Raw genomic sequence first — 20,958 nt, 5'->3', positions numbered from 1 at the left:
CATGGGACGTGCGCTTGCGCGCGCATGCGTGAAACGAGAGACGCGCCTACGTCGACGGTTTTTTTTAAAAGCAGTTAGGCGCATGCGCAGCGAGAGGCCCGGCCGCCGCCGTGGGTGGTGCTGCCAACCGAGGCTCCGGCGCGCTTGCGCAGTAGCTGGACGCGGGCGTTTCTTTCCTCCCTTTTTTTTTTCGAATTGGTCGTGAAGGCTCGATTCGAGTTACAAAATGGCGGCCTTAGGTGTGTTGGGCGCTGTTCTCTTAGCCGTCTCCTGCTGAACGGACGGCTTACCTCCCCTCACTGCTCAACGCAGAGAAACGAGACCCTCCCCCCCCGAAGGACATGGTGTTTGAGACTCAGGGGTTGCCGATCACCGAATCCTTCGAGGCTCTCAGCACAGAAGAAACGACCGCGCGCCGCTTCAGACCCGAGTGCCGCGGCCGCGACCTCGCACCTGCTCTCCGCTGCGCACCCCGGCTTCGCCGCGCTCACATCCCAGCGAGGGCCGCTGCAGCCACCGGAGAGGTGAGGGGCGGGCTGACTGGGCGGCACGGAAGGGGCGGGCCCCGGGTAAAGAAGGAAGCCGGGCCCCGGGTGCCGGACCCGGGCCTGAAACGGGGAGCCCGAGGAGGGTGGAGCGGGGTGCGGGGCGCCGGATGGGGACCGGGCGCTTGAGGGAGCGGAGGAGGGTGGGGCGCGGTGTCAGCCGCGACGCAGCCCGGCGGGGTGTTTGTGAGGCCGGGCTCGGGGCCGGCCTGTCGGGGCTGCGGTGTCCGACTTGGGGAAGGCTGGGCCCGGGCGCGGGGCCCCTGCGGCCCCGGCGGAGGCGGGAGCCGGAGAGGGAAGGGGCCGTCCTGGCGAGGCGTCCTGGGTGTATTTCCTCGCGGTTCCTCCCGGTACTCGTCTCTCTCCGCTCCCTCCACTACCCTCCTCCGGTACTGCAGCCACAGCCCACTGATCACTTGACTCTGTTCGATTAAGAAGCAATGTTCGAGATTTTCGTTTTCCTCGAGCGTTTCAGTCTCCGAGGGCCGGCCCCATGTTCCGTTTTTCCTCGGGGGACCACGCTGTCAAGTATGTTCCAATCTGTTTCCGTCTTGGAGTAAACCGACGTGGACTGAAGTTACACCCCAAGGTCGGGGCAGCCCCCGGTGGCAGAGATCACAGAATTCCCTGTATCCGGCACAAATAAAGTTTCCCCCAATTACCGAAAGTTTTCGATTTTCCTGTCTCAAGGTATGCTTCATACCTCGTAATCATTTCATGATTTGGTGCTTTCTAAACCACACGCCCACCTTTTTTTTACGTTCTTAGTTCTTAACACTTAAAGACTAGGTGCCAGACTTTGTTCTAAGTACTTTACCGGCACTTTTTTCCTTTTTCAAAGAAATGTTACTGTCTGAAGTACCATGCTTTGAAATAAAATATGGATTTGGTAAAGTATTATTTAGAGCCCGATTCATAATTCAAGTTAATTTTGTTTTTCCCCACTACAGCCTTTAAGTTAGGGAGGGAAAGCCTTTGTTTCTGACAGAACTTTTCTCTTCGATAAGATATATTGAGTCCTTCCTCTGTTCAGGCACCGTTCTAAGCTAAGCTTTTCGTTTATCTCATTTAAATTTCACAGCACTTCCCTGTTGTGAAGTAAATAAATTGAGGCACAAAAATGAAATAATTTGCCCAAGGTCTTCAACAACAACATGGCAAAACTGGATGCTAGCATTTTGTGGTATTTTTCTCAAACTTGCAGTGTCTCAGATCTCTGATTCTAGACCATCTATCATGTGGAGGGGGGCGGGTTTTGAGGTACCTGAATGAGTGAAACAAAGATACCTGCCCTCTGATTATTCGTTGATTTGATAAAAATGGAGATTGGATAAATATGGATAGGAAGTGAATTGGTATATTAATTTAGGTTATTTGACTATGCCAGTTGTCTTTAGTAGTGGCTGTGGGTTAGGTGTTACAATTTTAACACTTAATAAAGTTTTTGCACTTTCAGCTCCACTCCTTTTTGCCTGTTAATAACTAGTTAGGTTATTAAGTTAATAGCAAAAAAATGACTGTTTAAGTTTCTCCTCTCTTCTGCCCTCTGGTGGAGGTGTTAGTTACTGAATGGGAAAATGGCCCAAAAGAAGCCACACACAGGCCTGGCCTCTGAACAGTTCAAGTTTACTAAGAATTTATGCTGAAGGGTACCTTGTTTGTTTTCTGAATGACAAGATTAATAGCAAAACTTGACCAAGTGTTTGGGACGAAGGCATTAAGAAAGATTTTCAAGTAATGACAAAATTATGTTAATTCTCATGTATGTTTTAGAATCTGGGACTTTAAAGCCATTTATTCTGTAATCAGAAAAAAGCACTTGGTAAAAGAAAAATTCAGAGATTATTAGAAGCTTATTAAAAGCTGAAAATTTCTATGGGATTATCCTACCAGGGGATAGGATTTTGGAGGACTTTGGAATGCTGGCTTTGAATTTTATTTTACAGATCTTACTGTGCCCGGTGAGTGATGTATAAGTTTGTGTCTTAATGACCATGAGCTTCTAGAAACTTCTCTGGTGGGTTGTGGTCTTGAGGGCAAATAAGAGTGGGGAAGGACTAGGAAGGAAGCTAGGCTGGTTTTCAGGAACCCTGGCTAGTGTTCCAGGCTAATTGGTCTGGGCAAGGTAAGGAGATATGCGGCCTATTTAATTGGTAAGTTAGGGAAGAGCCAAGCACAGCGGTCACAGTGGCGCTTTCCATTGATTGTTTCTGTTTTTAATAGCAACAGATACACATCTTAGGGTCAGAAAATAAATTGGAAATTTTAAGGGATGAATACATGGAGTCAGACACAGCTTAGCAACTAAATAACAAGCCTTGAATAGAAGTTGAGCTGATGGCGTCTTTTTCTTTTTTTGTGATTTTTTTGTTAGTTTGTTTTAAATTTATTTTTTAATTGGATGCCAATTGCTTTACAATGTTATGTTGGTTTCTGCTGCTGATGGCTTGTTTTTGAAGAATTAAGAATTCCAAGAATGTTAACATTCATGTTAATCATATTTTGAACTATCTTCATCAATGTATGTTGGGATTATGTCACAATAAACCCATGATAAGTTGAAAATACTGTAAGTCGAAAATGCATTTAGTACGTCAAACCTACTGAAGATCATAGCCCAGCCTACCTTAAAAGTGCTCAGACATTAGCCTACAGTTGGGCAGAATCAACTGACACAAAGACTGTTTTATAGTAGTGTTGGGTATCTCATATAATTTTTTGAATACTATACGGAAAATGAAAACCAGAATAGTTATATGGGTACAGAATGGTTGTAAGTGTATCCTTGATTGTGGTGGCTTGGCTGGCTGGCTGGGAGCTGTGGCTTGTTGCCACTGCCTGGGATCACAGGAGAATATCATACCTCATATTGCTGGCCTGAGAAAAAGTCAAAATCTAAAGGAAGGTGTCTACTTAACGAGTGTTGCTTTCCCGCCATCGTAAACTTGAAAACTCGCAAGATGAACCCTTGAAGTCAGAGACCATCTTGTGAACGTAATGCCTCATTCACATTCTTAACTAAGGTCAAACTTTACTAAATATCCTTAAGAGAATTGTAAATACTAAAAATGTCTTGCCTATAGCCAGGCTATGTATAAATGTAATTTGCATGGAGTTAATTGAGCATTTGTTGATTATTAGGCAGTTCTGTAGATTTCTGATTTTTAAAAAATCAGTGTTTCATTAGCATTTTTTTCCCAAATGGAGTTGTTTTATTGTTTTTCACTGTGTCTTAGAAGACCTCGCTGCCTTCTCCTGTAATTTTTGTTGGATTTGTGACACTGGGAGCCTAACCAGTGTTATACCATTCTCATTAAAGAAGTGCCCACTGGTATCAGGGATGTTTTTATCTCATTTCATGCTAAAGTAAATTTTTAAAATTCGTTGTAAGAGTTAAATCATGTTTTGGAAAAGCAGACTTATTACTGGCTGCCTTGGTGGCTCATTGGTAAGGAACCCGCTTGCCAGTACAGGAGACATGGGTTTGACGTTTGACCCTAGGTTGGGATCCTCTAGAGAAGGAAATGGCACCCCTCTCCTGTATTCTTGCCTGGGAAATCCCATGGACAGAGGAACCTGGCAGGCTATTGTCCAAGAGGTTGCAAAGAGTTGGACACTACTGAGCGACTTAACAACAACAAAAGCTTACTACTTCTAATCTTTTTACTTTTAGGTTCAAAAAAATGGCCAAAAGAATCGCCGAGAAGGAATTGACAGATAGGAATTGGGATCAAGAAGACGAAGCCGAAGAGGTAAAAAGTGCTTTCCCTAAGAATGATTTCCTGCTGCTTCCAAATTTAAATTTGTTTTGTGATTCCTCGTGAAGACTGTGGTAAAAATAAAAGGCCTTTTTCAGAGCATCCTGAACTGGAAATGATATGGTTTCTTATGATCTATGCTAAGTATAGAAATTGATGGGTGTGCTTTTTGATTAGCAACTGTTCCTTCAATACTCCTTTGTAGAATCATCTTCCTCCTGAATTTCATATAGCATTTCATTGAGCACGCTCAGCCCATGGTTTTAGTCCAGATTGAAGGCTGAGTAAATGATCTAGTTATAAACTAAACTTGAAAAGTGTTTTACCAGCACTGTCTTAGCTTGGCGTACTCAGCAGTTTTAGATTTTAGAAGATTGAGTTTGCCTCCCTTACTGTACTGCTTCTAAGAGTCCTGTTTTATTTCATATTGAAGATCTGAGACACTCTCCACCCCCAGCTGGGTTAACAGGAATAGAATTTAGATGGCCTGGTTTCTTTCCTAAGAAAATAAAAATGGTCTTCCCTGAGGAAACCTTTTAATTTTTCTCTTAAAAAGAATAAAACACAGCTGCATTTCTGAAATGCCTCATCAGCAGTTTGATACTCCCAGGCCAGTTCACTGAGCAAGCCTGAACCAAGTTAGCCTTTCAAGTTAAAAGAAGTGTGCTAAGTTAAAAAATATACATATATATTTTAAATAGTTTGCAAAAGCATTTCCAAGATGATTCTTCGATTGCTGTTTTCTTTCTTTCTCAATCTATTTTCTAGTACTAATATTTTTCCTTTACAAATATGTGTACTAATATTTTTAAGGAAACCAAAATCACAAGTATGGGCTTATAAAGAAGTGTTTTGAACAACTCTGACTGACTTGGTACTTTTTAAGCATGTCTTTGGTAACTCAGTTTTTTCCATGTTTTAGGCTACAGTCACATTCCGGGCCTACCACATAATGATTTGTTCTGACATTAAAATATTTCAGAAATGAAAGAACTTGCATTTGGATATAGATTCTAATGAAACGTGTGTGGAAGGACATTACATTTGAGTCAGGCGTAGTCAGATGATCCCTTTTGTGGGTACAGAGATTCCACAGTTTAACATTATCTGAAATAAGTATATAAGAGAACTTTTTACAGCAAGTATTCTATGCCATTTCTCCAAGGTAAAAGAAAGGGTAAAGTAAAGCCAAACATTTTCGGCAAATTTCCAACAGGTCACTTAGAGTCCCAGGTCCCTCAGAGGTCTTCTGGATCATGGGCAAATGGGCAGAGCTGTTCTTTAAAATAATGTGTATTATGAACTTAGTTTTTGAAAACCATAGTAGTAAGATGCTAGCTTTGGCATCTGGGTAATGTCTTTGAATATATTTGAAATATTTAAAGAATTGATCATGAACAGTTTTGTGCCAAGGTTTTGATGGTCTTAGTCTTCTTAGAAAGTTGATGTATACACTCTTCTTTCTGAATTGTGGTTCAAAGTCTGGATTTGTAGTTTCTGAAACATTTCTGATTCACCTGACTAGCAATGAAATTCATAAGACAGATAAGAGACATAAACTTTAGTTTAATATATGCTCTCCATAATTTGTGTTATCAGTATTAACAGTACTTAGAACCCAGATGTTATTGATCAGTTTTTCTTGGTCTAGCTTTTTAGAAATTCAGCATTTTACCTTTTTGCCCTTTTCTTATTGCTCTTTAATTTGTATACTCCTGCAGGTGGGAACATTTTCGGTGGCCAGTGAGGAGGTCTTGAAGAATAGAGCCATAAAGAAAGCAAAGCGTAGAAATGTTGGATTCGAAGTGAGTGTTTCCTTACAGCTTCTGGTTCTAAACACTAATTTGATTTCTGAGTTGTAGAGTATTTCCACCTCTGGGAGCAATCAGATCAATAAGTGCTTTTTTAAAAAAATATATCTTTTATGTAATCTATCAAGAATGGCTTTTAAAAATATATAATGGTTTATCATTGGAGAAGGAAATGGCAACCCACTCCAGTATTCTTGCCTGGAGAATTCCATGGACAGGGGAGCCTGATGGGCTACAGTCCATGGGGTCACAAAGAGTCAGCGAGACAGAGCACACAGCACATCATCATCTTTATCCGTTCATCTGTCAGTGGACATTTTGGTTGCTTCCATGTGTTGACTATTGTAAATAGTGCTGCAGTGAATTTTGGGGTGCATGTATCTTTGAATTATAATTTTGTCTGGATAAATGCCCAGGAGTGGGATCACTAAATTGTATGGTAGTTCTGTTTGGTTTTGTTTTTTTTTTCTTTTTTAAAGGAACATTCATACTTTTCTCCTTTAGTGGCTGTACCCATTTACATTCCTGCCAGCAGTGTAGGAAGGCACGTTTTTCTCCATGTCTTCAGCATTTATTAATTGTAGACTTTTTGATGGTAGCCATTCTGACCTGTGTGAAGTGATACCTCACCGTAGTTTTGATTTGTGTTTCTGTAAAAATTAGCGATGTTGAACATTTTTTTACATGCCTGTTGGATCATCTGTATATCTTCTTTGGGGCGATGTCTGTTTAGACCTTTTGTCCGTTTTTTGATTGAGTTCTTAATAAATGCTTTTTAAAATGCCTAGTTCACTTTTGCATACCCTTGGTGAAGACCATGGGAGATATAAAAGATAATAAATGTGACATCTGTACCTTAAAGGGAGCTTATCCAGTTGGGGAAATAAGAGGTAGATGTAGACAAATTCAAGTTGTATTATAGTATGAAGTGGAAAAATGAATATAGTAATTGGAAAACAAGGGAAGTGGGTGTTGGGATAAGACAGGAAAATGTAAGATATTCTCAAAGTCTTACCTGTTTCCTAGGATTGAGGTGTGGGTGGGGTAATACGTTTGAGAATAACAAAAGCGTTTCCCATTTTGGTGTTCCTTCTAGTGTTTGTTGTTGTTCAGTTGCTCAGTTGTGTCCGATTCTGCGATCCCATGGACTGCAACATACCAGACTTCCCTGTCCTTCCCCCATCTTCCAGAGCTTGCTCAAACTTATGTCCATTGAGTCGGTGATGCCATCCAACCATCTCGTCCTCTGTCATCCCCTTCTCCTCCTGCCTTCAGTCTTTCCCAGCATCAGGGTCTTTGTATCAGGTGGCCAGAGTATTAGAGCTTCAACTTCAGCAACAGTCCTTCTAATGAATATTCAGAATTGATTTCCTTTACGGTTGACTGGTTTGATCTCCTTGCAGTTTAAGGGACTGTCAAGAGTCTTCTCTAACACCACAGTTCAGAAGCATCAATTCTTTGGCTTTCAGCCTTCTTTATGGTCCAACTCTCACATCCATACATGACTACTGGAAAAACCATAGCTTTGACTAGACATACCTTTGTTGGCAAAGTAATGTCTCTGTTTTTTAATATGCTGTCTAGGTTTGTCATAGCTGTTTCCTGGCAAAATGTTTCATTTTTGTGTTCAAAAAGATAAAATATGAGTTATAATTCATGAACTGACATCACGTCTCCATAGTCAGCAGTCACTCCATGTTTAGCAGCTCTTCATCCCTCGAATATATCCCAGACCCGTGAGTCCTGTCTTGGTGACCTGGACGTCTCTTGTCAGGCAGGAGAGGCTTGTTTGAACAGTCTGGGTGGCATCCTTGGAATAAATTTACTTGGCTGCATGTTCTGTGGTGGCTTTGTTCAGTTTTTCTTTATTCTGAGTTCTTTTCTGGCCTACTGTCATTCTTAAGACTGGTGACTGGTAGGATGTAGGTCTTGAGCCAAGTAATAGTTGATAGCTCTTTCATGGAGAAGATATAGGGGGGAAGGGACTTCATGAGGAAGTTATTGATTTTGTCTTAGGAAAAGTATTTCAGGGCCTGTGGTACACCCACATGGAGTTCTCTAGGAGACCACTAGGTATTCTGGTTGGCCACTCAGAACAGGAATCGGGAGAGGGGTGCAGCTCTGGTAAGTTTCCCGTCCAGGAGGTCGAAGCCATGCGGGCTACTGGCAAGAGGCCTGAGAGCGGGAACTTGTGAGGAGGACGAGGTGCCTGGGCAGATAGGCTCGAGGAGGGGCAGGCCAGCCGTTGTGTGCGGGTGACAGTGAAGAGGCGGAACCGGTGCGGCCCTCAGTGCAGAGAGCAGCTTCGGGGTTTCGTGAAGCGCGCCAGACATGCCCAAAGCATCAGCGTTCGGTACCTTGAACACAGGTTGAAAGCTCCAGAAGTTCCTAGGAAATTGTAAGTAATGGGTAAAATACTTTTAGTGAACCTAACTTGATGTTTCTATAACTTCCTTAGGCACTTGGTCTTTGAATAGTATGTGAAAAGTCTTTCATTTGGGGTTTGGTTGTGTTGAGAATGTTTTATTTATAGTTCTGTAGCTGCTGGTGAGTCCATTAATTTATTTGAATTAGTCTTTTTAACCTTTTATATCATAAATAGGTTTTAAAAAAGTATTTCATTCTGATTCCATCTATCCTTCCTGTTATAGGAAGGCAGTTTCAGATTGCAAATCTCTGATCATGAGTAAAATCCATGTTGTCTCTGCTTGTTCTGGCAGTTCCTTTCATGCTGGTTGCATGAGGGTTGTTGGTACTATTTAGCCAAGAGAATACTGCCATTTGCTTGCTTATTTGGAAACAAAAAGAGTTATCTAGTGTGTGCTCTTTCCTTATTTTTCAGTCTGATGGTGGAGGGGCCTTTAAAGGATTTAAAGGTTTGGTTGCATCTTCTGGAGGAGGAGGGTTTTCTGGATTTGGTAATGGTGCTGGAGGGAAGCCTCTGGAAGGACTGTCGAACGGAAACAGCATAACTAGTGCCCCTTCCTTCTCCAGCACAAGGGCAGCAACTGAGACCAAGGCCACCTTCGGTGAGTAGACACTTCTTCCCCGTCTTACTGTGGAAGGATAATCTATAAAAACTAACTTTGCAATTTTGGGGGGGAAGAGCTTTTCTCTGGGTTCTGCGGCTGTAGGAGCAAGAACATGGTAATGATGAAAGGGACGGAAATTAGGGAGCTTTTGGCTAATTACAGAGTGAGCAGAGCTCAGGCCAAAACAGCCTGGGTTCTGTTCTCAGTTCTGCCAGTTACCTACCAGCTCTGTGTGACCTTGGTAAAGTTCCTTAACCTTTGAGCTTCCAAATCTTCCTTCAGCTGTGAAATGAATATGACCTCAGAATTGACGTAAGGATCAAAAGAGAAAAAGAAGCTTAGTGGACCCTAGGTGAAGGCCTCCCATCCCTCCACCTCATTCATTATAATGTACCAAGAATTTCCTCTGTATCACACACCTACATTCCCAGGAGTGGTTTAGTTTGCCCAGGACATGTTGATTGCCTCATCCTGCTTTGAGGAAATTACTCAAGAATCTTGGAATTAGCAACAGAGAATGGACTTGTGGGTTAAAATCTTTGATTCTTGGAAGTGATCCTGACTCATTGAATCATACTTAGCAAATTATTCTAAGAGTGTATACTGTTTCATTTAAATTAGGCAGTGTTTAGTGGGATTAAAATAAGCACTTCCTGTTAAGATTTTAACTGCATTAATATATGTTCCTACAATCTTGGGGGTTAAGTTTTATACTAACTATTTTGACAGTTTTAGGTGAAATGGGCATCCTTTTGAAGGAAAAGATTATTTTAAAATGACAGGTTTAATGCAAGCATGTGAAAAAAAATGTGTGTGTATATATATATACACACACACACACATTCATGTATACATGTAAAATATTTCATTTGATTTTTGTAATAACTAGTTTTTGAATACTATATGTACGCATCTTGAACTGTAACAAAAATGGGATACGATAAAAGAAAATGGGAAGGCAGAGCAGTACGAAAATCTGAATGGCTTAATTAAATCAGCTTCTGAATAAATTCTTAAACATGTAATTTCCTATAGAATCTACTGCTATAAACGGCCCTACCTCCTTGGTCGATAAAAAGATTGCAACTCCTAAAACTACCGGTGACAGTCAGCAGCCTCCCTCCTCTGGTGCTGCCCGCCATGGGAATGCCTATCACAAGCAGCTGGCAGCCTTAAACCGCTCTGTGCGGGATTGGATCGTGAAGCATGTGGACACAAACCCGCTCTGCGACCTCACACCGATCTTCAAAGACTACGAGAAGTACTTGGCAAGCATCGAACAGCAGCACGGGAGCAGCGGCAACAGTGATTCTGAAAGTGAAGCCAGCAAAATATCAGTTGACGCACAGCCTCCTTCTCTATTTGGTTCAACAAAATTACAACCAGAGTCACCATTTTTGTTTCATGTCAACAAAACGGAGGATACGTCTGAACAGAAGGTGGAAACTGTGTCTGAAAAGAGCAAGGACCCATCACTAGGAGCCACAAGTGCCTCGTTTAATTTTGGCAAGAAAATTGATAGTTCTGTTTTGGGCTCCTTAAATTCGGGCCCCTTGACTGGATTTTCATTTTCTTCTGGAAATTCCAGTTTATTTGGCAAAGATACTACCCAGAGTAAACCAGTTTCTTCACCATTTTCCACTAAAACATCGGAGAGCCAAGCAGAAAGTGGCGGCAACAAATGCAAAGGTAAACACAGTTCAGTGCTTGAGGTCTGTTTTAGGTTCATGTGAGTTTTGTGTTTAGTGGGAAAAGTGTAGTCTTGTGAGTAAGATGGGTCTGGATTCATGTCCAGACTCCATTAGTGCCTAGATGCATGTGTGATCCTGGGTAGAGCTGGTTAATTTCTCTGATTGCTTATTCATAAAATGGAGTAAGACCTATTTTATAGGATTATTATAAGGATTATGAGTATAAAAATAATAGAAAAACATCTGGCACAGGAACTTTGAAAACCCATCAAATACATGCCTTTACATTAAGAAAAAAAACAAGATTTTTTGAAAATTTATTTTATTGAAAAAAACTCATCATGGATGTTCACTGAATTGTTTTAAGAGATTTGCTTATAAATTCACATAGCAAAACATTACTATAAATAAAATAGGTAGACTTCCTAGACATGAACTTGGACGAACTCCAGGAGATGGTGAGGGGCGGGAAGGCCTGGCGTGCTTCAGTCTGTGAGGTGGCAAAGGGCTGGATGCGATTTGGTGACTGAAGGACAACAGCAACAACAGACTTCATAACCTTGTGGAACAAACTGACACGTCTGGGTTGTAGCCGCCTTTCTACAAGTGTTCGTGGTCTGTCTTGTTAGTGCCCCAAACCAGGCCGTCATCCCAGCCCCTCCACTCTCTCCATTGTTCTTCAGTCAGTTCAGTTGCATCCGACTCTTTGCAACCCCACGGACTGCAGCACGCCAGGCAGGCTTCCCTGTCCATCACCAACTGCTAGAGTTTACTCAAACTCCGTTTCATTGAGTCGGTGATGCCATTCAACCAATTCATCCTCTGTCGTCCCCTTCTCCTCCCACCTTCAATCTTTCCCAGCATCAGGGTCTTTTCAGATGAATCAGTTCTTCCCATCATGTGGCCAAAGTATTGGAGCTTCAGCTTCAGCATCAGTCCTTCCAATGAATATTCGGGACTGATTTCCTTTAGCATGGACTGGTTGGATCGCCTTGCTGTCCAAGGGACTCTCAAGAGTCTTCTCCAACACCACAGTTCAAAAGCATCAGTTCTTCGGCGCTCAGCTTTATTTATAGTCCAACTCTCACGTCCATACATGACGGCTTGAAAAACCATAGCTTTAACTAGACGGACCTTTGCTGGCAAAGTAATGTCTCTGCTTTTTAATATGCTGTCTGAGTTGGTCATAACTTTTCTTCCAAGGAGTATGTGTCTTTTAATTTTATGACTGCAGTCACCATCTGCAGTGATTTTGGAGCCCAAGAAAATAAAGTCTGTTACTATTTTCACTGTTTCCCCATCTATTTGCCATGAAGTGATGGGACTGGATGCCATGATCTTAGTTTTCTGAATGTTGAGCTTTAAGCCAACTTTTTCGCTCTCCTCTTTCACTTTCATCAAGAGGCTCTTTAATTCTTCGCTTTCTGCCATAAGGGTGGTGTCACCTGCGTATTGAGTTTATTGATATTTCTCCCGGCAATCTTGATTCCAGCTTGTGCATCATCCAGTCCATTTCTCATGATGTACTCTGCATATAACATAAATAAGCAGAGTGACAATATACAGCCTTGACATTCTCCTTTCCCGGTTTGGGACCAGTCTGTTGTTCCATGTCCAGTTCTAACTCTTGCTTCTTGACCTGCATCCAGATTTCTCAGGAGGTAGGTCAAGAGGTCTGGTATTCCCATCTCTTTAAGAATTTTCCACAGTTTGTTGTGATCCACACAGTCAAAGGCTTTGGCATAGTCAATAAAGCAGGAGTAGATGTTTTTCTGGAACTCTCTTGCTTTTTCGATGATCCAACTGATCTTGGCAATTTGATCTCTGGTTCCTCTGCCTTTTCTAAATCCAGCTTGAACATCTCCAAATAGGGGTTGTGTCATTATCCCTCTTCACCCCATGGTGGTCATGAACAAGTAGTGTCTGTATAGAGGCTTAAAAGCAGTTAAAAGTGCATTCCCCAGGTATTAGCATATTGAGTTTTGAGAAAGAAAACTGCAGTTGCCAGTGGGCCATAAATACTGTTTTTTTCCTGGAGGGAAACCTCCTCCTGTTGCTTTGCCCTGCCTTCAGCTGTATCCTCAAGCAAGAGCCCTCCAGGGCAAAGCAGAGAATAAAGAGCTTCCCTTTGTCTGTCTTAAATAAGACAGACAGAGAGTGTGTCACAGTCACAGGGACTCTGCTGTTTGTAGAAAGGATGCTGAATTGAAATAGTCTCCATCTCAGCAGGGCACCCCTCCATAAAGCACTTATTCCTCACCCTGTGGTTATCACATGTTATGCACGAAAAGACTTGGAGAACTTGTTAAAATAACAAAATGCCCAGGGCCTAACTCAGGCATACCATCTTAAAATTTAAATCTTGTGACCTGAATTGTTTGAGCAGCAAAATTCTTTTTCTTAGTTGCTCATCACTGTGTTTTATACAGTTGCTTTCTCTTTAAGGGGATCGTAATTTGTGTCCACCAGTGACTTTACTCTCCCTTATGATTGGGGCATTGGGGTCAAGGATAGTGCTTTGGGCTCAGACCGGGAGGGCACCCCCTGTACCAGCATGCCCAGATGCGTGGTGATGCAGACACAGCTTCAGTTACTTACACTTGGCTTGGGACTCATTTCTCTGACAACGTGCCCTGTAAAATGCTTATTTTCTCTGTCTTTGGCCATTGCGATCCTTCGTTCTTTGGCATGATGCAGAAATGGTTACAGGAATATTTGGGGGGTGAAATTTCATGTGCTAGAAGCCTGTGTGAGATTTTTCTTTTCGTGGGCAACCTGAGTATAACTGGGCACCTGAGTGTTGACTTTTTCTGTGTAACTGCCTGCACTCTGCATACAAGCATGGGCACTTTTGTTCTAAGACTTTCTACAAAAATCCAGCAAGTACCTCCTCACCTTGACCCCCCGACACAGTTAGATTGTGCTTTCAGTTTCTGTATCAGCTTACATGTAATTTTTAGGTTCATGTGAGGGGCAGGGGGGCAAACTTCTCTTATCGCATTTTCAGGCTCTTGTCCTGAATCTCATTGGTGGTGTTTTTACAAAAGGTGGAGATGAAGAAGAGAATGATGAGCCACCGAAAGTAGTAGTTACTGAAGTGAAAGAAGACGATGCTTTTTACTCCAAAAAGTAAGTAGTGGTCACGGCAACCCACTTGATGAATTTATTTTCAGAGACGTGGAAACAGGCCTCTGGCTGGAGCCCATGGGCAACATCGTCCCTGCAGAGTTTACCGGGCACCCCTCCTGGGGTCAGGCTCTGCCTGCTCCCAGAATTGGGACAAGGAAGAATTCTGGGCCTGTTTATTTAAAAATAATATGATGTAAAAATTTCCTGCTGGGCGAAGCTTGCTCTTTCATGTTAGTTTAGCTCTTTCTGCTTTTCAGATGCTTTAGAAACTCTTTTCTTGTCCTCATCTCCTACCTCATCGTTCTCTCCCTTTTTCTCCTTCCTTTTTTCCCCTCGTTTCCCTACAAAGATAGTCATCTAAGTCAGTGATTCTAGATTTGGCTTTACTTTACTCTGTCTTCCCCCTGGGATGCAAACTGGTTTGGCATGTGGGTGGATTTTGTTTAATGAGAGTTGCTGCTTTCAGAAAAAGGCTGAAGGGAAATTTTTAGTTCTCAGTTAAATGAAATTTGTGCTTTTTAACAAAGATTTTACTGAAAAACATTTGTGCCCTTAAAGCTTCCCTTGGATATGTTTTTCTAATACAAAAATTTCAGACTTAGTAAGTCAGCAGTTTTCATAGTATAAATCACCAAATCCCATGGGATTTCAAATGTTTATTTTTGAGAACTTTTAAAAAGAGACCAATTCCTTTTGCCTGTTTTAAAATGTAATTACACAGATGGTGTAAGGGAATGACCCTGACTTAGGGGATTTTTTGCTTGTTTTGAATGAGGTTTTTTAGTTGATTGGTTTTTTTTTTTCCCACTCCTCAAGGCTTGTGGGATCTTAATTTCCTGACCAGGGATTGAACTCTGGCCCCAGCAGTGAAAGTGCCAAGTCCTAACCACTGGACCACAGAGACTCTAACCCAAGATTTTTTTTCTAACCATAGTGAATCAAAGGAACACAGTAGTTTTGACTTGTTTATTAATAACCTACAGAGATGAAAGAGTCCTGAAGAAAATTCAAAAATAAGAAATAGGAAAAAGGTGAGGGTGAGGGGCAGAGTGTTTGTCCTGTATGTTCCTGTTCTTTAAGCACCAGGAGCAGCTCTTGAGCTCAGGACCAATGATACATCAGGGAGGTGTAAGGTGCTTGGCAGTGATTTTTGACTGACCCGAGAAAGGATAGTTTCAGAAACCATTGTAAAGAATTGTATCAGGCCTGCTGTGTAATAGTTAGAAGGAAGGAGAGACTGTAGACTGTCTAATCAGATTCTCTTACCTGCCTTGTGTAAGGCAGACCTGATTTGGGTCAACAGAAGACTCTTCCAAGCTCCCTCTGCTGTACTTACTGACTGGCTTCCACACAAGCATGAGCAGGGCCTGTTGGAGAATCGTGTGGCTTTCATGACATGTCACTGAGTGATCATACTGATTCTTTTCCTCCTTAGGTGTAAACTGTTTTACAAGAAAGAAAATGAATTTAAAGAGAAGGGTGTGGGCACTCTGCATTTAAAACCTACAGCGAATCAGAAGACGCAGCTGTTAGTGCGGGCAGACACCAATTTAGGTGAGTACCTTTTTCTTCAGGTGGCACAAAATAATCATGATTACATAGTACATTAAAGCTCTCTACTTTGCTGGTTTTAGTCTTCGAGATTTTCAAGTATGTTGATGTGTTTTTGGAATAGAATAGAGATTGTTCAGGCCAGATTCATCCTGTACTGACTCAGCACTTACAGATTTAGTTGAATGCTGGGGTAATAGTGCGTAAGAAAACCTCGTTGTATTAAAAAGCTACTGAGGAGGTAGCGAAGTGTTTTCATTTTCCTCTGTGCTAGAAATGTGACTGAGAAACTGTAGGTGAATTGGACGGTTTAGTTGACTCTCAAGGGGAGTTAACCTTGTAAAGGAATCCTTTTTATGTAGCAAAGAATCATTAACTCGTTGTTGTCCACCCTCCAGCTTTACCATTAACAGTCCTCTGAAAGGAGGGGGTAGTGCCTGGGTGGGGGGTCTGAGGGGAAGTGATCGTGGGTGCCAGGCGACACCAGACTGTGTCCCTGAAACAGACTCCTGTGAAGCGCCTTTCCTGTGGGCTCGGCTGACCTGCGGTGCAGTCACAGCGTTCTCACTCTTGCCCGTGAGTGTGCTGGCCCCTGTGACAGAGCCATTTCTCAGCTGGACCACTCTTTGGGGAGAAGGCTTCCTCAGTGGGGCCAAGTCCACATGCTGCCAGAGGCCCCACGGTCCTCTCTCAGGGACCCCGTACTGTCAGGGAGTCTGTCAGGGAACCAGGCCCTTTTTGTGACATTCCTTTGGCTCCGTTAAGTATGTGTTGCATCAGTGTTTAATGTTTAGCCTATTAAAGGTGTAGTTTCATGGAAAATAATTTATTTTGATGCACTTTTCCCCTTTGTTTAAATGCAGGCAACATACTGCTCAACATCCTGATTGCACCCAGCATGCCTTGCACCCGCACAGGGAAGAACAACGTGCTCATCGTCTGCGTTCCAAACCCACCCATTGATGAAAAGAACGCCGCCACCCCAGTTCCCATGTTGATTCGGGTGAAAACAAGCGAGGACGCGGATGAGCTGCACAAAATTCTGCTGGAGAAGAAGGATGCCTGAGCATGCCCGGCTGAGTAGCTGTCGCCAAGCCGCTGCTTCCCCCAGCGCCCCGAACTTAGTCAGTTTCCTTCTCCTCTTACTTTGACCTTCTAGGACTTAGAGATAACTTAAAACTTCTGTGAGGAAGATTAATATTAAAAGGCCAATAAAACCTGTAATGATAAGTGTTAAGAAACTGCATTCTCCCTTCTTAAGAACTGTCTAATGTGTACAATACGTTTGAAAGAAAAATTTTGCAAGATTTTTAACGTTCATTTATTAAACTAACCACAAGTGATTTCTTAATGGACTGAAATCAGGGTATCGATTAGATTTCCCAAAGGCTTTTCTGATCCAGGGCTTGGGGTCTGCTGCCACCATCTGCATAGCTTCACGGCTGTGCGTCCGAGGGGAGCTTGCCTGAGGGGCCTTCTGGCAGGCTTGGCTGACTGGTGTCTGGGTGAGCCGTGCTGCCGCGCTGGGGCAGAGATGTTCCTCTGTGCTTTGTTTTACCACGTTACTTTACAGCTGGGATGCTTGCCTTCGGCAGTGGGATCTCAGCTGTTTCCGTGTGGACGCTGGCCTTTAACCCCACAGGCTGCTCTTCTAGGATTCCACAGCTGCTCTTTCATTTTAAGAGGGAATGAATAGCTTGTTCTTTGGTTTTGTAGGTTCCTTCTTGAGGTGCTCTTACTTCTGTCCCCCTAGAGACGAAAGGGATGGGGGGTTGCCAGGAAAGAGGTTTAAAAGCACAAATTTGGTAGTTTGTAGACCACAGACAGTGGTCACAACGCTTATAGAAAAAAGGGTTAAACCGTACAACAAAAGGGAAAGAATATGCTCTTAGTTAATTGTACCGTGATGAATCCTATGGATCTAAACTCTAAACTTAAGTCATAGGAGCTTTTATTACACATGAGCCATGTGAACTAAGCAGGAAACATGCAATAAGGTAATGGAAGAGGAAGTTGTGTTTGTAAACGTTGCCTTTAACTTTTAGACACCAGTGTATTCTACATTTGATACTGAAATTTCCATTTACTTTTTAAGGGTAAGATGTTCCGTATGTCCATGTGGAATGGAGCCATGGTTGCACCCAAGGTAGCCATGTTACTTCTCCATAGCTTTTGGGTAACTAGCACTAGCGTTCTTTGACGACTCTGGTCACACGAACTAGATGTCAGGTTTAATGTTCTAAATGTCCACTTTCATTCCTCATGAGTCATTTAATGCTGGTACCAGATAGGCTCAGGGTCTGTGCCTGAGGGCTCACACTTGTATATTCTGTTCTTCAGAACATAATGTCTTCTGACTTTAAAAAAAGATAGTCAAAATTACTGTAGATAGTACAGTTGCTTTTATAAAAAAAAAAACTACAATTTTTAGATGTAAAGGGAGCAGGGAAACCATTTTATGATACATTTCTCTTTAATACTTGAGGTAAAGTAGTTGGGCCAACACTGATCATGAAATTCTTGTACTACTGCATTCTCACCTTTCTGATTCTGTGGGGAGACTTTGGCCCCATGTGTGACTTTGGGTAGATAACATGCACTATTAGGGAATGTGATTGAAATCAGCTGTATCATGAGGCCTGGGGAGGAAGTGGCAATTGTTCTTTCTTTTACTTTTTAGAAATGAGAATGTTCATGAGTGTTCGTTGTAGATGAGTTTTAGTTAACAAGTGGTTGATAACTTAATACTGGCCCTGCCCTGTTCACACCAGGTTTATCCAGCTGTTACAAGAACGAGGAAATTAGGGGAACAAACCTCATCAGCATGTCCTAGCTTAGCCACACATGCTCCTTGTCCCACCAGAAAGTCAGGCTCACAGACTTCTTTATCTATAGGAACTCTGGTGCATTATTTTGTTTGCCTTTGCATGTGATGTGGAATGGTCACCAAAAATGGCATGAAAGTCATGATTGGATTAACTCTTCCCCACCACCATCCTAAAAAGTTTGTCTTTTTAAATTACTGGGTGTGTGTGGCTTTCTTTTTTTCTAACATTCCCAGCAAATTCTTGCTAAGACTGTACTGTTAAAGTGGAAATTACAAGGGGGACATGTGGTATGTATACCGTAAGTCAAAAAGTGGTATTGTCTTAAAATCACTCTTGTACTTTAGGAACTTGCCGGTCTCCACTTTAATTATGTCTGAGTGTAAAAGAGCCTAATAAGTGTATGTTGATTTCACTGTAAAATCTTAAGTCCATGTATGTTACTGGGGGAGGGGCGCCTGGGCCCCTGGAGGGCTTGCCTTTTTGTCCCCACTGTTTAACAGCTCAATTCTACCCCTTGGGTTTAGTTAGATTTATTTTTTAACAAGTTATTAGAAATTAGGCTTTAAAATGTTGAATGTGGATGAAGTTTTTATCTTTGGTTTGAGAATCTATAGAGTGAGTGTCATAAATGTGGCCTAAAGGGTGTATATATCTTTAAATCAGATTGTGTTGTATCTTGACAAATACTGAATATCCCAATGGCCTTTTTTTAACTGCTGTGTGTTCATCTCTTCCTTTTGAGCATTCCCATTAAGCAAAAAAAATAGAGTATTATGCTGTTTTCATTATTAGGTTACAGGCTGAAAATGTGTGTCCAGTTTTCAAACTTTAGATTGTGTTTTTCATGAAAGAACAGGTCTGTTTATGGACTGGTTTTCTTTAAAAAGGATTATTGTTTTACAGTTTGAATTCTAAATCATATTTTTGATATGCTGCATGCCAAAAAATATCTACCTGTTCTGGGGTAGAGGGGAAAAAACTAATATTCTACCTTACTGTTAAAAGTTTAGAGAAGGCTTTTTTGGTTTAGTTTTAAAGGTCAGCGAATTGCCTGACAAATTGTTTCTGAGCATTTGTCAGTTATTCTGTTTCAGAACAGTTCCGAACAATCCAAATGAAAGTGCAGTGCATTTTTACAAACTAAGCGACTCACTCCCAAACCCCTGGTAGTCATCCTCATTCTGGAAGTGAGGTCTCTGAGTACAAACCGCTTTGTCCTGTAGCACCAGTAGAAGACAGGGAGGGACCTGTCTCAACTCCTTCCCGTGTGGTGCTCTGAGCACAAGGCCTCTGTGTGTCGCTGGTGTGGCAGACGTGTGTGTGTGTGTGTGGCTGGTGTGGCAGGCCCAGTTGTAGCTGAGACGGGAAACTTGTTAGCATATCAAATGGATCAATTGTTTGCTTTCTATTTTACATAGGAAACTGTTTTCTAAAGCTAAAATACTTGAATTGTCAGACAATGTAATCTCGGTGTGTATTAGTTTTTGAATGATCCCTTTGAGCAAGTGTATCAATCCATGAAATGTGAATAAACAGAAAGTAAACAGAATCAGTGTTTGACACTTTATGTTCCTCTGCTGCACCTGGTGTTAGGGCACGTCCAGCCCGCTGGAGCGGGAGGAGCCATGTGAAATATGCCTGGAAGCCCCCCTAGCAGGAGGGTTGGCTGGGAGGTGAGAGACCCAGACCCACCTGTCATTGGATCCCTAGGTGCCTGGGATCACTTGTGCTGGATGAGACCCATTCCAGGCCATTTAGGACTTTCTGTTGGATTCCTGTTTTTACAGGTTAGACTGGGAATAACGGACCTTTCATTGGCTATTGTGAGAAGCATTGTGCTAGAAGCTTTTAACATATTCCCTTGTTCAGTGCTTGCAGCAAACCTTCCAGACATGGGCTCCTGGGTGGACTTTCCAAAGAAACGAGTTTGGTGAGGTTTCTTCCAGAAAGTAAGTGGATTTGGGAATCTGTGTCCAGGAGAACATTGTGAAACTTAAGGGTCAAAATGATCAAGGAAAAAAATGTATTTTGAGTCTATGTAACCTTGTTTTTGGTGACTTAGGAAATCACTACTAAGGCATTAACACAGTAAACTGTAATTTAGAGTAAGGTTCATATTTTTAAAACATTCCTGAGTTATTCACTTAGTTTATTTATAAGAGGTGTCTCTGGTAAAGAAAACTATTACAAAGACTAAGTTATCCATCAAAATATTTTTCTTGAGCTGGCAACATCTCATGGAAACTACTGAAGACGCTGAGAGTGCAGGTACTCTAAAGAGGAAGAGTGCGTTGCAGCCACGCTGGCCGTTTGAGGCGCTCAGCTGAATGGCTGGGCTGGAGCGGTGGTTCTGCAGGGTGGGCCCAGGAGCCGCGGCAGCAACACCCAGGTCCCTGACAGAATCACGCTCAGGGACCCACCCTGCACCTGCCGAAGCAGAGGCAGGTGTCGTTCACATACTTAGAGAATTCTCCTTTTTAACGTGTACAGTCCAGCTGTTTTTCGTCTATGCACCGAACTGTACGCCCATCACAACTGTTAGCAATAATTCCAGAATATTTTATCACCAGCCGTCTGGATTTTCACAGCTGTTTCAGACTCACATCAAATTTG

General features: G+C 42.3%; 1 protein-coding gene across 1 annotated transcript; it reads left to right on the top strand.

Annotated features, from left to right (window-relative positions):
• The first annotated feature begins 106 nt into the window (after positions 1 to 106).
• NUP50 (nucleoporin 50) lies at positions 107 to 19,894 on the top strand. The gene is made up of 8 exons (XM_043441737.1): positions 107 to 524; positions 4,219 to 4,297; positions 6,025 to 6,108; positions 8,957 to 9,143; positions 10,182 to 10,835; positions 13,885 to 13,966; positions 15,402 to 15,520; positions 16,381 to 19,894. Exons 2-8 carry the CDS (start codon positions 4,229 to 4,231, stop codon positions 16,581 to 16,583), a joined length of 1,398 nt encoding a protein of 465 aa, XP_043297672.1. The 5' UTR covers positions 107 to 524; positions 4,219 to 4,228; the 3' UTR covers positions 16,584 to 19,894.
• Positions 19,895 to 20,958: the final 1,064 nt, after the last annotated feature.

Source organism: Cervus canadensis, chromosome 21 (genome assembly GCF_019320065.1).
Source record: "Cervus canadensis isolate Bull #8, Minnesota chromosome 21, ASM1932006v1, whole genome shotgun sequence".
Classification (NCBI taxonomy): Eukaryota; Metazoa; Chordata; class Mammalia; order Artiodactyla; family Cervidae; genus Cervus; species Cervus canadensis.
This window is presented reverse-complemented; position numbering and strand designations above follow the sequence as displayed.

Bases quoted from the DNA above. Each gene is read 5' to 3' on its own strand.
- NUP50 (XM_043441737.1), top strand. From the start codon at position 4,229: ATGGCCAAAAGAATCGCCGAGAAGGAATTGACAGATAGGAATTGGGAT. The intron at 4,298-6,024 runs GTAAAAAGTGCT...ATACTCCTGCAG, and splicing joins AAGAAGACGAAGCCGAAGAG to GTGGGAACATTTTCGGTGGC. The intron at 10,836-13,884 runs GTAAACACAGTT...TTTTTACAAAAG, and splicing joins TGGCGGCAACAAATGCAAAG to GTGGAGATGAAGAAGAGAAT.